Consider the following 18,361-nt stretch of genomic DNA (forward strand, 5'->3'; position numbering starts at 1 on the left):
ATGTTGATACTATTAAAAATGTTTTGATTCTTGAATAATAAACAAAAATATAGAAAAGTTATTTGATCAGCTGTTTTAGCACACTTGAAATATGGACAATATGAATGTCAACAATGCTTGTCGCCGTCGACTGCGGAAGTTTACGAAAATAACGAAAATGCACCTTTACTAAAAATCGACTGGATCAAAAACGTTCAAATTTTTAGGGATGTTCAGTTGGTTTTTCTTGAGGCGCACTAAGAACGGATTTGAAAAAATTCAACGTCCCAAATGCGCGTTTTTCCAGCGTTTTCTCAGCTTTACATTTTTCATATACATTAGTCGAAGTTTCTGCAGTTAGTATTGAAGAAATAGATTTTTGCTGATCGTGATACATTTGATCCACAGAGAGCTACGGATTTGATTAACTGTCGTGTCTGATATTAGGAATTCCAAGAAGGATATTGGATTCGATTTCTTTATTTATTACTAGCAGATAACCCGTGCTCCGCAAGGGTCCACTTTAAAACTTGACAAACTGAAATCTTGAAGAATTGAATATAGGCCTATAACCATCCTCGGTTAATCAAGAATCTATATGCGAAATTTCAATTTAACCAGTACAGTAGTTCAGACGTAATGATGCGTCAAACATAACTTTCCTATCGTGTATAAGTGCGTGTATAAGCCAGTTATTCCTTTATTATAGTATAGAAGATTACAATGTGCTCATACACTAAGCAATCGTCATATGATACCAATTCAGCTAATTATACAATGAATATTTCACAAAATATGAACTGAAGAATTATTGATTATTTGTAAATGAAATGCAATTTGAAATAAGATTATAATACAATATCGGCTTGTACAGAGTGTTTCAGAGAAACGGGAAATTTTGAAAGTGAAATAATTTCAAGTAAAACAAATCTTGAAATAAAGTTTTTCATATCATTCAATAGTAGAAATAATGCCATTCTAGAATAAATATTACCGTAACATTTATTTTCTGAAGATATGCATTATGGAAGATATATTTCTTGCAGGTATGTTTATTTTCTACGCATTCATTCCTGTAGTCTCTTCATCACATTGTCCATGGTTTGACGTAACATTACAACTGGAATTTGAAATCACTTCTCGAATCTTAGCTTTCAATTCTTCCGTTGTTGCAGAATTTCCGTTGTTCGAGAAGCGATTTCAAATTCCAGTTGTAATGTTACGTCAAACCATGCATGGACAATGTGATGAAAGAGGCTACAGGATTGTTTGCTTAGAAAAGGAATACACCTGCAAGATGTCATTTTCAAAAAATAAATATTACGGTATTATTTATTCTAAAGGGAATCATTTTTACTATTGAATGATATGAAAAACTTTATTTAAAGATTTGTTTTACTTGAAATTATGTAACTTTCCAAATTTCTCGTTTCTCTGAAACATCCTGTATTTAGATAAATCAGCGTTGTTTGTACAGATAACCCTGCCTTCTTGGAGAAATATATTCTTTCCCATTAACTCAGGAAGTCTGTACTCAAGGATGAGTATGAGAGATTGAGTTTTTAAGTGGAATTGTTCATGTACATTACCCAGTACCTGGTGCCATCTACCGGTAAAATTATGCAATGCATCGAAGACCAATAGGAAGAGAGTTGGACGGAGCTTGGCTTCTGTATCTTATTTCTTCTGTGTTTCTTATTTTGAAGACAAAACCCATTTTACAATTTAAAAGAATTTATGGATTGTGATGTTAATATTGTTACTAGATTGTGTTGGGAATTGATTGAAGTTTAAATGTTTTATAATTTATTGAAGAATTGTGAACCTTAATGTATTGTTTTTATATTGGCGAAGCCTATTGAATGTTTGTATAATGTTTAATGGCTAATAAAAATTCTTATTCTATATCTGTACACATACACATGTATAATAAGCATATCATCAGCTGATGAAAAACGTAAGGAGTGTAAGGCTGTAGCCACTGTACACAGTTTATGAGCATAAATAAGAAATTTGTCAGATGAACAATATGGCAGCCGCAGTGTTTACAATACATTTTTTGAAGAAAAAATACCGTATTCTTCCTCGTAACCTTTTTTGGCAAATTTTAGGGCACTAACATATCAACGATAAAAACATAAATACTTCAAATATCATAATAACATTCAAACTCTCGTCTTCTGAAGAATTTTATAATTTCTAATTATTAATTAAATAATTGATTCAAGATGATTGATTGATGATGGTTATAAGACTCATAGTCTGAGATATAAGACTCATAATCGGTTATAAGACTCATAGTAAGAAGCGGAGATGTCTTTGTTCACATCTTATATCTCAGATGAGTCTTATAACCATCACCAATCAATCATCTTGCATCAATTATTTCATTAATAATTACATTTATGGACGGAAAATCTAATTCAAGGAAAATGAATATGTCAACTAACAATCTCACGATTATACTGTAAAAATTCAACAATTATTACATCATAGTAAAGTTGAACTTTGACTCATTAGTACAAGAATATGAGAAGAAATCCTCTGGATAAAAATACAGAAATTATTTTGCGCTGATACTGGGTGCGGTGACGTACATGCAAATACAACCAAAGAAAATAGAAATATTTCATTTGTTATTCATTATTCTATTCTTATCATCTTGGTCTAACCATTGTTCCTACAAATACCTATAAAATAGCACGAAGCTATTAAAATAGTCATATCCCGAAGCATTGAAATAGATGTAGGTGCTCTCACTGCATTTATGATTATTTAGACCTTGGATTTATGCATACGCACATACAGTTATCAACGTAATCAGTCGTAGAAGATTATTTATAACAAACGTATGTGATCATGTGATTAGCAATGGAGCCTTTGACATAGATATTAATGAAACGGGGAATCAGGGTAATAATTATTTACCCACGAAGCATGTTTTACATAGAAAAGACAAATTTTCTACAAAACTTGCAAATTTGTATGACCTAGCAATAATATTCTTGGTTGATAATTGATAATGCAATATATATTTTTTGTAAACTGATTCTCAGTCCTATAGCCTTAAAAACATTTATGTATATATTCTTGCGGAGAATCAGGGTAATAATTATTTACCCACGAAGCAATTTACAAAAAAAAATCTACAAAGCTTGCAAATTTTGTATGACCTAGCAATAATATTCTTGGTTGATAATGCAATACATATTTTTTTGTAAACTGATTTTTAGTCCTATAGCCTAAAAACATATATGTATGTATTCTTGCACTGTATATGACGATAAAGAATTATTGAATTGAAAAAAATGAATCTAAAATTAGATAATTATTTATCCATGAAGCCTGTATCTAAACTTCAATCATTTGGTGTTTCCTCAACTTTAAAGATTCCATGGATGTCAAGACCCCAAAACCACAAACCGCATCTTATTTCTTGACTGATGAATTGGAAGTTATAAATGTTGCGGGAATTCTCATAGTAGGCATTATAAAAGTAGAAGAACTAAACATGAAATCATCCGCAAATTTATGTGATAGGAAATTTGGCTGCTATAAGATCTTTGCCGAAAACATTTCTTTACAACGTTCATTTACATTTTCAAATGGAAATACGGGAATTTCAGATATACAGAAAAGTGTGTACTTCTAAAATGACCACACTAGATATAAATGACTATATAAATGACTATACTCTGATATAACTTCCGAATTGTTGCAACACGAATATAAAATAGGGAATTCAATATAGAATAGAATGGCTGCCTTTATTTTTACCTAGGAGGGCGGAGTTAGGGCGCAGCCGGCCCTCTCTTACACTCAACCCTCAATAATATATTAATTTATATATATATACACATATAGATATATATATATATATATATATATATATTATATATTATATAATATATTCAGAGTCGGAAGTTTTATCAGAGTATAGTTACGATGTACAGTCTACAGAATGTACTGTACTGTATAAAGCTGTAACCAGACTTAAGAGTTGTACAGTCTACAGTATGTACTGTATAAATCTGTAGAGTATAAAGCTGTATAAAGTTGAGAGTTATTATAGATGGACAAACAGATAACATTATTCTGTAAAAATTTGGTAACACATTTTTAGTTTAGCCTTAACTTGAATCTCTTATTATTCCAGTCAATTGATTCAACTTGCAAATTTTAGAAGGGGGTGGAAAATAACCCAGGTATGTACTGTATAAAGCTGTATAAAGTTGAGAGTTATTATAGATGGACAAACAGATAACATTATTCTGTAAAAATTTGGTAACACATTTTTAGTTTAGCCTTAACTTGGATCTCTTATTATTCCAGTCAATTGATTCAACTTGCAAATTTTGGAAGGGGGTGGAAAATAGCCCAGGTTCTTGAGGAGGAGCCAAGAATCAAGGTTCTCGAACCCCTCTCTCAAATTCGAGAGTCGAACACATTTGAAAAGTAAACAACTACTTTACTATCGTATTTTTATTTGTTAAGAATCAATAACAAAACTGTACCCAATACAAAGAAAATATAAAACATTAGAATTCCTTTCACTGCACTACAGCTTTATCGCTTTCAACTTGATTATGGAAATTGGATTATTGTAGTGGTATAGACAAAGAGTTTCGCGGAGATGAACTGGGAAGGGAAGATCTCAGTTCCTCACCATCTCACTTATTTTGAGCATTTTCTGAGACACTGAAACAAGTGGGAAGTTGAGCCTTTCAGTTCGTCAAATTTCACGTCATGAAGAGAATGTCATACATTGATTGAGAAGCACAGGTAAATACAAGTAATGTACTTTCTTTGTTCATTCATCAGAACTTTGCGATTGTTTTGATCCAAAAAAAACATAATTCAAAATAATTCAAGAGTCAAGCAATTTTATGGTAAACATACTGAAGTATTTCATAAAAGGTAGACTTGATATTTCAATATTTCTCTTAATATTACTCAATATTTCTCACATTGAATGATACTGGTAAGTTGATTAGTATCAATGTTAACTAATAATAACTAGTAGTTCAGAGAACGGTAGAATTCGCTACACTCACTAAAATCACCACTGACACACGCCCGCCTATTCAAACACAAACACACATACAAATTGGATTTAGAGTATGATGATATAAATGCAATAGGATCGGTGGAGGACGCTGAGAAATAAAAGTGCTTTACATTTTGAGCTAGGATGCACGGTTAAAGAGATAAAAAATCTGAAACTTGAAATGTGGATCTTGGGGGGGATGATTAAATTATAAAAAATTCAAAATTTTCAACTTGTAATGTATGAAATAAGACCGCCTTGGAGCGCTGGAAAATAAAAGTTTCTTACACTTTTGAGCTAGGATGCATGGCTAAAGAGATAAGAAATCTGAAACATAAAATTTGGGACTTTGGGATGGGGGGGGGGAATTATCGGATTATAATTTTTTTAAATTTTGTAAATGTGATATATGGAATAAGAACACCTTGGAGCGCTGAAGAATAAAGGTCCTCTACACTTTTGGGCTCGGAAGCACGGTTGAAAAGATAAAAATCGGAAACTTGGATTGGGACTTGTAAAAAAAAATCGAATTCCAAAAATTAGAAAATTTTCAACATGAAATAATACCGCTTTGAAGAGCTGAGAAGAATGAGCCTAATTTTAACCTGATCTGATAAAGTATTGAAAAGTTAGGTTGATTTTTAGGGTAAAATTTCCGAAGGAAGTGCCGCCATCTTTAAACGGGGATGAATTGAAAAAATATTAATACATACGTTTCTGCGCCTTGTATCAAAGTACTTGTACACCAAATTTTATCCAAATCGGACTATAACTGCGACTGTAACTGCGGTACAAACAAACAAACAAGCGGACAAACGCCGATTGACTTGAAACATAGAATTCGCTTCGCTCATTCAATTATGATGAATCATGATGAATGTTATCAAATAATATCATAAATCATGATAAAGAATCATGAATCATTTCCTGTCGTCCCGCTCAAGAGCATTGACAAATTCACAAAACAAATTCATGAATCATGCATGATTAATGTTATCAGATAATATAAATGGTATCAATTAGCTGACAGTGTCTTGATAGAAATTATCGTATTTCAAAATGAATTATCAATGTAATCATACTATCTCTCCTCACTCTGATATCATAGGATAGCAATGTCAGCTGTAATGACAGTATCTAATTCTCGGCTCTAAATTTTCAAACAAATTTCAATATTTTAATGAAACTTTGGAATGAATTTAATTTGTGTTCACTGGCTTCATTATCAAATCTCCGAAATTGATTATTGATATCTTCCGGATAATTCTTGGAGTGGAAATACCTTTGGCATGAACAGATAGTCTGAAAATTAGGAATATATTTAACAAAATTGAAAATTTGGACAATATTTTTCAAAATTGGGTTAGATATGGTAAGTGCTACGCGTGTTCCTTTTTCCACTATGTATTTCAAATTCAAATTCATTTATTTTTGTAATCAAATAGAATGGATTTAAGAATAAATACTAAGACAATCTTCAATGATGTAACCTATGCACTTTTCAATTTCAAGCAGATCGATGGTAACCTACTGATGTATTTTCAGTCGTCATACAATACAATAACTGGATTTAATGGCAGCTGCTTGTATGGTTGGCGCAACAAGAAAATAGCTTTTGCCCAGAAGTAAACAAAAATATAATGGACCGATGCCAACTATACTTACCATAATAAATTTCTCCTACACTCTTCCGTTTTGAACCCTACACTTCATACATCTCCCCAAATCACATTCATAACACTACGGTATACTTGTAATTATATAACAAATAAATATAAATTATTTGACCGAACGTAGTGAGGTCTATGTTTTAACGCGATTTGCTTTTGTCTGTCTGTATGTAACAACGCGATTACGGCCAAACGCGTTGATAGAATTCGATGAGATTTGGCAGGAATATTCCTTTTTCAACTGTGCGTCGATGAATACACAAGGTTTTTGGAAATTTTGCATTTTAAGGATAATATGAAAACTATATACTCACTATATATCATCTACTTTGAAGATAGGATCAATCAGACTATAGAATTATTCATAATCAATCAGCTGACAAGTGGGTTATTCATTGCATGCGTCACAGATGTCTGGCCGTTCTATTTCTATAAGGTAGGGTTTCAATATTTTTTATGATGCGTGCCCATCAGCATCAATATTCTCACATTTGAAAAAAAAATTTATTAGATGATTGAAAATAGAATAAAATATGATTAAATGAACTGAATAATGCTGAAGAAATTATAACCAGGTACATCTGGTTTAAACTGTCAGAAATTATTCATTTTACAAAAACGTGCAGTGAGGTACTTGGCAAACCTGGATTACAATCAATCGTGCAGGAATGCATTTAAAGAACTACAATTACTCACTTTTCCATGTATTTATATTTACAGAGTAGTATTATTCATTGCTAATAAGATTAAATCATTGAAAAAGAATTGTGATGTTCATGGTTATTCTACTCGTGGCAATGGGGACCCATTTATTAATCACCACAAATTAAGATTCTCTGACAAAAGTCCTAGTGTAATTGGTTTGAGACTGTTTAAAAGTTACCAAAATGTTTATATACCCCATCAATAAATTTTAAAAGAGAACTCTATGCATACTTAGTGAATAGGGTTTACTATAGTGTAGATGAATTTCTGAATGATGGATGACACTTGATTTCTGCTGTTGTATTATGAATGGATTCTTACCATAGTTATATGCTTATATCTTTTTAATTATACATTGTTATTCTGTCTATTTTTATGTTTTGACTTGGCCTGCATGTTCTTTTTTGGCTCAATAGAATGAATTTGAATTTGAATTTTTAATATTCTTGATTGAAAAAAATTAATTTTAAAATAATGGAGAGATATTTTCATCATATGGAGAGATTATCACGAAACTGGACAAATTATCATATGGTATACAAATTCAAACGTGATCTGAGTTTATCAACATAAGTGAGTTTTTGATCTTGGAGAAAACAAACAACAGTTTTTAAGATTAAATTATGATTCAACTGTGAATTGTGATTCGAGTGAATCAACTAGAACAGGTGACATCAGATACTTGTGGATGAGAAAACTGAGTGAGGTCTACTGTTCACAGAACTACTAGTTTACAGATTATAATTGATTAGCGAATTATAACTGAGAATAAAAGGGTGTGATCATATTTAATGCGTGAGGTGTGGAAAACATACTATTCAGCTTTGTGAAAATCACCCCCCTACCGCTTGTCTGTGTTTAATGGTTAATGTGATCAGAGGTTTAAAAAATTACTTTCGGAGATCTCACTGGATTGGTTTGCTATAAATGTTAATTTACTTGACAAATAGGGTGCCTCAACTCCTCTATTACTTGTTTGCCTGGAAATGGTTGAATATTTAAAACTATAGTGAAATCCACGTTATAATGGCAGTGTAATTGACAATACCGTTGCTGTCCTGATAGGGCTATATCTCTCTTGCTTTGCAATGTTGTCCGTTTTCCAGAATATTTTATTTTTACTTTTGACAGTGACTGTACAAAAGTAGACAAACAATTCTCAGCCGCCATTTTATTTCTTCATTATATCAAAATATTTCAGTACACAAGTCGTATAATTGATTTAAAATGTATTTTTGAAACAATAAAATAATTTTCAGACATTACCGTATGAGAAGCACAAATTAAAATACCTGAAATGACATTTTAAAAGTTGATACTAACCATCCTAGACATTATCGATGCTTCAGTTAGCCTCCACGTAAAGGTTAGACCCACTTGTACCGGTATAAATAATATTGAAAGGTTATTTTAGAATTATTTACATTGAAATTACTTATTTTAAAAAGGATTTATATTTTTCTATTATTTTTAAAAGAAATTGGAATAGAATAACTACCAAATAACTTAATTTCTGTTGTTTTGAAATTCAGATTGTTGTACCACAGCTTTTTATATTAGCCGCCATTTCAGGTTTGTATAAAAATAAAAATCTGATATCAGTTATGAAAGCCAATTTTTTAATTAAATTATGTAAATATATATTTTCTTGATTAATTTGACATTAAATTGATTATTTTATCAAGAAAATAATAATTAATATTAGATCAAATTTAATGGGATGAATTGAGTAACAGCTGTGTACACTCAGTGGCAAAATGGAGAGACTTGGCAACGTTTTTCTCCTATCTTTCTTCACTGCCATTATAACGTGGACCTCACTATATATGCTGAGATCCATAACCAAGCACGCATGTGTTAAATTTACTAATTTGTACAAACCATAGAGAAGCCAATCTAAGTACATATCACGTAATTACGATATCACGCATGTATCCTTCCTTCATAGTACAAACCCATCACAATTACAATTGAGAACCCCTAGTATTAATAAAGCTTAAATCGATTCAACATGAGACTTCCAAAAAGTAAGGTACATTACATTTGGTCCATCACTTCAAACCCAAATTTTATACTTTTTAAGACATGAGAAACGCACTGAGGGAATTTACGCACTCTCAATAGTTATTTGAAAATATCTTCGTAACAAAGCTTTCTCATGAAACTCGTGTAGCTACAATTGGATTCAATTCTCACAAACGAGATCGTTTCTCTTATTCTCTTTGACCTCAACCAAGAGTAATACAGAGATTCAAGAACATCAACCCGCGATATTTTCCATAAATAAGATTTTGATATTTTCTCGTTTGAAGCCGAATAATGGCCAAAAGAAGCATCCTGTTATAAGAAGGTTATAGTCGGCAAGAGGCTTAATATTCCTAAGCTTGAAAGGAATTGTGCCCTTTGATGTGCTTCGTATGAATAGGAATATTACTATCAGAAGAAGCAAGATTCTCCTCAATTTATTTTCCCCAATACTCGATCGAAAACAAGTCATTATAGAACTGGGAACGTTTTGCAAAGAAGCTTATTTCTGAATAGTTCGCAAAACACGTGTTTTGTCTCGATTGTGTTTTGCTGAAGGAAACTAATCAATTACATCGATTTCAGTAAGATTTTCGATAATAATAGAAAGGTGATAACAAATTGAGTGTTGGGGAAAAATATTGTGCGCAAACGTTTTGCCAAACTCTATCTTCTTTGACAATGATCGGTTTTTCGACACGAGTTGCACAAAATTTAGATATAGTGAGGTCCACGTTATAATGGCAGTGGAGAAAGATAGGAGAAAAACGTTGCCGAACCTCTGTCTTGTCAATGCCTTCTAGAGACGGTAGCAGATACAGGTTTATTGATGTAATATTAACTGTTTATTCTCGTTTGAAATAATCAATATATTTTATTAGGCAAGAAATTGTATTTTTTCATAATGAATTTTCATAGTGGATAGAGTGATCCGGGTTCAAACCCACTTATCACCAAAATGTTTTAACCAGGACACCTTGTGTCGCCGGCTGAATTATAACTATTATATATTCATGCGAGGTGGAACCTTCTCGCAAGGTACTCCCCACCAACAATTGCCATAGGTATTCACTTTATTAGTGTGAGTAACTCTGAGTTGAACTCTTATAAATAGACTGCTGTAGTGAGGTCCAAGTTATAATGGAAGTGGAGAAAGATAGGACAAAAACGTTGCCGATCCTCTGTAGACGATAGCTGATACAGGTTTATTGATGTAATATTAACTGTTCATTATCGTTTAAAATAATCATTTATATTTTATTAAGCAGAATTGTATTTTTCAATAATATCATAATGGATTTTCATAGTTGAGATGAAATATTTTGTTAATTATTAATTCTACATTGTTAAAAGACGATCAAAGACGACAGAGCAAAGCGAGAAAGAGATAACGCTATCCGCTTTGTTTAAAATAATCAATATATTTTATTGGGCAAAAAAATTTTTTTTAATAATTTCATAATGAATTTACATAAATAAGATGAAATGTTTTCTTAATTATTAATTCTACATTGTTAAAAGCCGATCTCGTAACAGAGCAAAGCGAGAAAGAGATAGCGCTCCAACCGCTTTGTGGAATGATAAACAAGGATAGCAATACCATTGCTAATCAAACACTGCCATTATAACGTGGACCTCACTATATAGTGTATTTCGTCCATCTACTACCTGAAGTCGCTTTTCACTCTCTGGAACAGAATACTAAACTCTACTAACTTCAAGTGAAAGAATGATAATTCTTTAATATACATTCGTATTTTCGTCTTTTTTCACCATCAAGCCTCATTTGTATTTTGTCTAGTGGATATTGTGCTTGCGTAGCAGCATAGAGATACCGGGTTCAAACCCTCTCATTACCAAAAGTTTTTTAACCAGAATACTACCGTGTTATCGGATGGGCACGTTAAGGCTGTGCAAAGGCTAAAAATAAACTTTCTACTGGTGATATTTTTCAAAGTTTTTCGATTTGTATATCATTAAGCTATCAAAATGAAAAAGTTTTCTCAAAAAAACATTTTTTTTCCGATCATTACTTTTTGAGATATGAGCGCCTGAAGTTTGAATTTTTGTGAAAGAACATTTCGAATTCGGTAAGAGATAAACCCATGAGATCTAGAGGATTCTTCATGGTATTGTTGATCTACTAAAACAAAAGTTTTCTGAAAATATCGATTTTCTGGAAAAGTTATTCAATTTACCAAAAATAACTCAACTGGGAGTTATTTTTTTTTTAGTAAATGAATAAAACTATCTTGAAAATTGATATTTTCAGAAAATCTTTGTTTTACTAGATCATCAATACTATGAAGAATCTATCCTCTAAATCGCATGGATTTATCTCTTACCGAATTTGAAATGTTCTGTCCCAAAAATGCAAACTTTAGGCGCTCATACCTCAAAAAGTAATGATCGGAAAAAATGATTTCCTGAGACAACTTTTTCATTTTGATAGCTTAATGATATACAAATCGAAAAACTTTGGAAAATATCACCAGTAGAAAGTTTATTTTTAGCCTTTGCACAGCCTTAAACTGTCGGTCCCGGCTGAAGTATGACAGTCGTAAGGCCCATTGACGGTTGAAATTATATATTCAGGCGGTGGGACCTTCCCGCATGGGACTCCCCACCAACAAAAGCCATACGAATTTACTTTTTGTATTTTGATTGTGTTTTGTAAATTGATTTGTTTTGTGTATCTCGATTTATTTACGATATTTGAATAAAAATTATTGATTGATTGATTGATTTAAAGCCAGAGGTAGGGAATAAATGACCCTCCTATTATATATTATGACAAGTGGTGACAATTTTCCAACGTGAAATTAATTTTGAATTTGAAGTAAGAAACGTTTACTCACAGGACTACGGACAGTGTATGGGTTCTCCCGGTAAGGTACAGCGGTGCCGTAAGGTGATTGCTGCAGAGCCGCATACCGCAAGGATGCGGGAGGAGCTGCGGCGGCCGGAGGATAGCTGCTGTAATTGGCTGCTGCGGCTGCAGCTGCCGCAGCCGCAGCCGCTGGACTCTGCGGCGCCGCCACAGCTGACCTTGCACTCTTGTACAGCTGCGGTTCTGGGCCCGGGTGACTTCCACGACTGAAATCACAACAAAACAAATAACAAATTAATACATCAATCTTGAAACTTTTTAAGATTTTTCTAATGAAATGAAATTGAATCTTTATCTGCAAAAAAACTATACATCCACTATTGCAGAAAAAATACAGTTTCCACTAAAATAGAATTCATTCATCAGTCTCGTAGATTTCCATACTTTGTCGGAAACCCATTCGGAAAATCATTCAACAATTAATACTTCCATCTAGAACCTTTTTTCAATTGTTTTTAATGAAATGAAATTTAAGGATTCAATTGCAAAAAAACATAATACATTCACTATTGCAAAAAGGAAAAATACAACTTCGACTAAAATAGAATTCATTCATCAGTCTCGTAGATTTCCATACTATGCCGGAAACTCATTCGGAAAAAATTCAACAAATTAATACTTCCATCTTGAAACTTTTCAATATATTTTTTAATGAAATGAAATTGAATATTTATCTGCAAAAAACTATACATCAACTATTGCAGAAAAAATACAGTTTCCACTAAAATAGAATTCATTCATCAGTCTCGTAGATTTCCATACTTTGTCGGAAACTCATTCGGAAAAAACATTCAACAATTAATACTTCAATCTTGAAACTTTTCAGGTTTCTTTTTAATGAAATAGAATTGAATCTTTAGTTGCAAAAAACATATTACATTCACTATTGCAAAAAGGAAAAATACAACTTCGACCAAAATAGGATTCATTCATCAGTCTCGTAGATTTCCATACTTTGTCGGAAACTCATGGGGTCGATTTGTTATAAATTATAAGTCTGTGTTTTTTAAGCCTGTGTTGCATATCCATATTTTTTTCACTATTGAAATAAAACTTGAATTTTAAAAAACACAATGAAGTGAAAAATGCACTTACTATGAAGATCGTTTCAACCTATTTTAAGTCGAACTATCTATCGACTAGGTTGTATATCTATCATCGAATATATCAGTGATTTCCATTTTTCAATCTGAGCTTTAACCGAGCAAAATCGATACACAAACGACGGAGTTATGATAGTTCAAAGTCATATGTTATCAGGGAGTGAGAGGTTAAGTTTAAGAGGTAAGTTACCTTGGTCGAACTATCAGCAGACTCTACTAATAGTAAGTCCATTTTCACTTTATAAGTGTTTTTTTTTTTAATTCAAATGATTAGTCGATTGAAGATTGCTAATACCATAGAGAAACAATAGAGTAAGTAGATATCCCATGGTATAGGGCGTTTATTTCGCAACTTTTACTGTTATCTCAAGCCGATTACTGTCTATTTTTACTGTTTTGACCGGGTAAGAGTGTATGAACGGCACAATATGAGAGACTACTAGCATCATAAAGCTTCACAGGAAAGAACTACGTGGACTATCAGCTTGAGATAACAGTAAAAGTTGCGACATAAACGTCCTATACCATGGGATATCTACTTACTCTATTGTTTCTCTATGGTATTAGCAATCTTCAATCGACTAATCATTTGAATTAAAAAAAAAAACACTTATAAAGTAAAAATACACTTACTAGTAGAGTCTGCTGATAGTTCAACCTAGGTAACTTACCTCTTAAACTTAACCTCTCACTCCCTGATAACATATGACTTTGAACTATCATAACTCCGTCGTTTGTCTATCGATTATGCTCGGTTAAAGCTCAGATTGAAAAAAGGAAATCACTGATATATTCGATGACAGATCGACGACCTAGTCGATAGATAGTTCGACCTACAACAGGTTGAAACGATCTTCACTACTAATATTAAGTGCATTTCCACTTTATACGTGTTTTTTAAAATCCAAGTTTTATTTCAATAGTGAAAAAGTATGGATATTATTAACAAACTATTAATTCTCTATGTTAATACAATCAAAAGTAAGTATAATATATTTGTATACTAGTAATTATACAAATAAAAGTAGGCATTTGGAATGCGGTGTTACAGGAGGATGTGGAGGATGCCATCTATTTCAACAAGTTTATTTCTAAATCTATTAACGAAAAACTCTTGAAACTCAATAATTTTATTCATTACATTTAGAAGAGGACTAATAATTATATTTATATATATAGCAAGAATTTCATCCAATGAAGAATTTAAATGATCATTAAAATTATTTTCACTACCATGTACGGCAGAGGTGACTACTAGAAATGTCCTCTCACTGATGGCAAAGGAATTTGAACTCATTTCAACAATAAAAAGAAGGAAATTAAAATATTTGGGACATGTGATGAGGGGTGAGACGTATTTACTGTTGAGTCTTATCATACAGTGCAAGATCAGGGGAAAGAGAAGTGTAGGCAGAGAGTATAGAATGTAATTCTATCCTCACTGAGTGTAGGACGTTGAAGAATGTCCTGGCTATGCAATCTGAGAGATTGGGATGGCTGCAGCTCAAAAAACTTTTCCGGGCTGCTATTGGTAAACTGAGAATCGCTGAGATGATTTTCAACCTTTGATAGCAGAAGTAACCAAAAGAAGAAGAATACTATAGTGAGGTCCAAGTTATGATGGTTTTCAACAATGCAGAAATATAATTAATCAACTAAAAAGTCTAATCTCAATCATGAAAACTCATAATTTAATCATTGAAAACATATTTTCTTGGCGATAGAAAATTGGCTTTCCAAAACGAGTCGCAGTCATTGTCATAGAGACGTTTGAATTAAATTTCGAAAAACTAGAAAATTGAACACAAAATAAAATAAAGAGAAAATATTGTGAAGTTTCAACTATTTTGAATTATTTAGGAATGTCTAATTTTGTCAAAGAAAAACGTTTCCAATTATAGAAAAGGGAAAATAAAAACTATGACTACTGTTATAAAAGCTGCGACTACGCCCCGTTTTGGAAAGCCAATTTTCTGACTCCAGCTGTTCAAAGTCTAGGACTTGGCTAAATCCGAGCTCGGAAACCGGCTCTAAAAGAATTTTTTAAACAAGAATGAACAGTTAATATTCAATTCAATTTATTTGCTATTTTATAAAATAATACAAATATTTTTCTCTTTTATACAGTGCATCCTTAAGCTATGAATATGAAACAATTATGAACAGAAATAATGTGATAAAATTTGAAAACAAATCCTTCAAAAACATTAAATTATTTTAATGGCATTGCTAGCATGGACACTTAGACTGTTCGCTAGCAATGAGTTGAGATTTGAAAAAAATATTCAGAAGTATTACACACATAAAATATATTCAGAAAATAAATAATTATGTTCAAATTACAACAGATATACCGGTATCAGCCATCCTCTATAGAAGGCAGTGACAAGTCAGAGAATCGGCAACGTTGCTTTTTTTACTTCTGTTGTCTTCGCCGCAGTCTGCTGACCGGGGAATTTTCATTTTTTTCTCTTACCGGGGAATTGTCTTCGTTGTTCTCCTATCTTTCTTCTCTGCCATTAAAACGTGGACCTCGAGTCAACTACGGGATTCGAGTCAGCTGTATATTATAATCCTATCAGCTGATGGACCTAGCATTTGCGAATTGTAGGGAGTTTTACAAGAACTTGAACTACGGAAGCATTTGATTATTGAACTGAATTTTGGCAATAGCTAGAACTAGAATTAGTAATTGATAGCTTTTATCCAATCGACCTATTATTGAGTCATTCATACTTTGTCAGAATTATTCATTCATCAGGCTCGTAGATGTCCATACTTTATCAGAAACTCAATCATTGAGTCATTCATAGTTTGGCAGAATAATTCATTCATAAGTCTCGTAGATTTCCATACTAGTCAGAAACTCACTCATACTTTGTCAGAATAATTCATTCATCAGGAGCGTAGATTTCCATCCTTTGTCAGAAACTCAGTTATCCTCAGGGGCCTACAGTTGTCATGATCACTCAGCCTGCCAGAAACAATGAGAAGGCAACACATAATCGCAAATATGTCCGAACTCCGCAACGCATTGAAAACTTTATAGGTTTAACAGGAACAAGCCTGAGATCACATTTGATATGAATAGGACGGAGAAGGAGAAGTCAAAAATTTAAGTGATTTATTTCACGTCTTGAAAAGTTGTACTTTATAAAGTTGCACGTAATTTCAAGAGATTCGTTACGCATTCTTCAAGTGTAAAAATTCAAAAAGCAGAAAGCGCTATCATTTTATAGCTCCGCAACGTATTTCAACATTGTAGAAATATAATTAAAAGACAAAAAATCCAATCTCAATCATTATATTATTGAAAATATATTTTCTCGACAGATGAAATGAAATTTATTATTTACAACAAGAAATAACAATTGATACTACATCAGATATAAGGTACCAACTATCCGCTATACTCCGCTAGATACCTAGATATATAGATAGTGAAGTCCACGTTATAATGTCAGTGTTTGACTAGCAATGGTATTGCTATCCTTGTCTATCATTCAACAAAGCTGATAGCGCTATCTCTTTCTCGCTTTGCTCTGTCGTCCTTGATCGTCTTTTAACAATGTGGAATTAATAATTAACAAAATATTTCATCTCAACTATGAAAATTCATTATGATATTATTGAAAAATACAATTCTGATTAATAAAATATAAATGATTATTTTAAACGACAATGAACAGTTAATATTACATCAATAAACCAGTATCAGCTACCGTCTATAGAAGGCATTGAGAAGACAGAGGTTCGGCAACGTTATTCTCCTATCTTTCTCCACTGCCATTATAACGTGGACATCACTATAGTCTTGGTAATTGACATGTTCAGTGCATTGTAGCAAGACAGGAATATACAAATGTTGTATGTTATGTTAATGTGATATTGAGGTAGATATGTATATCTATGGATTGCAATAGGATTTTTCAGAAAAAATGCGACTATTTGGGGGAAGAGAAATCATCAGGGATATTTTGTTTCCAAACTCAGATTGGATTGAAATCTTTATCATTTTATGTACAATTCATTTCATAAGTGGCGGAAAGTAGATTATAAAACATCAATGAGAATTCTTTTTTTTCAAGTTACGAGTTCAAAAAATGTCGTCTTATTGCATTTGTATTGTATTAGATCATACTATCTTGTCTTGCCTAAGTTTTTCTAAGGACTGTTCGGTACACCTTTCTATTTTATTCAAAGTGGATAATTTATTGTTAAGATTATTTTCTCATTATAAGAGTGAGAAAAATTGGCAACTGAAATTTTTAAGTGGTCTAATAAGCGAGTTATGGGTTGTTGAAGTGCTAAACTCCGTTTTCTTTCCAGATCATAGACGGTTTGGAATTTTCCATTGGAGTTTTTTTAATACATTCAGTAATATCATTGACTTTGCTCTAATATGCGTTTTTTCGCGATTCATGCCAAAATAACTAAGTTATCGAATTTACAAAAACGTTACTTTTTTATTTATGAACTATAAGGGGAATAAAATGTTTTAGTTTGGAAAGATAAATTTTTAACAGAAGTTCTAATAATATAGTTGAAACCGTTTATGATCTGGATAGAAAACGGAATCTGGAAAGTTATCACTTCTACAACCCATAACTCGCTTATTAGACCACTTAAAAATTTCAGTTACCACTTTCTCTCAGTCTTATAATGGATCTCAATAACAGCCTTAATATTTATGAGTGGAAAGTACATGTGAATATAATATTATTATAGTATAGTGACTATACAGTAAATATTACAATATTCCTTTCCAAAAAGAATAGGCTAGATTTTGCTTTGGAAGGCTACCGTTAACAAGTTGATGATCATATAATTACTATTCTTCAATCAAACCCTGAATAATTAAAGAGTAGTTTATTCAAGGGATGAATAACCTGAGATTGGGAAATTCCCTACTCACATGAAATCGAAATTGGTTACAGTGTAA

The 18,361-nt window shown here is 32.2% G+C and overlaps 1 protein-coding gene across 3 annotated transcripts in view; it reads right to left on the reverse strand.

Moving 5' to 3' along the window:
* LOC111058568 (translation initiation factor IF-2-like) overlaps positions 1-18,361 on the reverse strand; it is a 91,453-nt gene that overhangs the window by 16,996 nt on the left and 56,096 nt on the right. For all 3 annotated transcript variants that reach the window (XM_039442825.1, XM_039442827.1, XM_039442826.1), the window contains exon 3: positions 12,285-12,522. In XM_039442825.1, the coding sequence (XP_039298759.1) occupies positions 12,285-12,522 (238 nt within the window). The remainder of the gene's footprint in view (positions 1-12,284; positions 12,523-18,361) is intronic.

This window comes from Nilaparvata lugens, chromosome X (assembly GCF_014356525.2).
Source record: "Nilaparvata lugens isolate BPH chromosome X, ASM1435652v1, whole genome shotgun sequence".
NCBI lineage: Eukaryota > Metazoa > Arthropoda > Insecta > Hemiptera > Delphacidae > Nilaparvata > Nilaparvata lugens.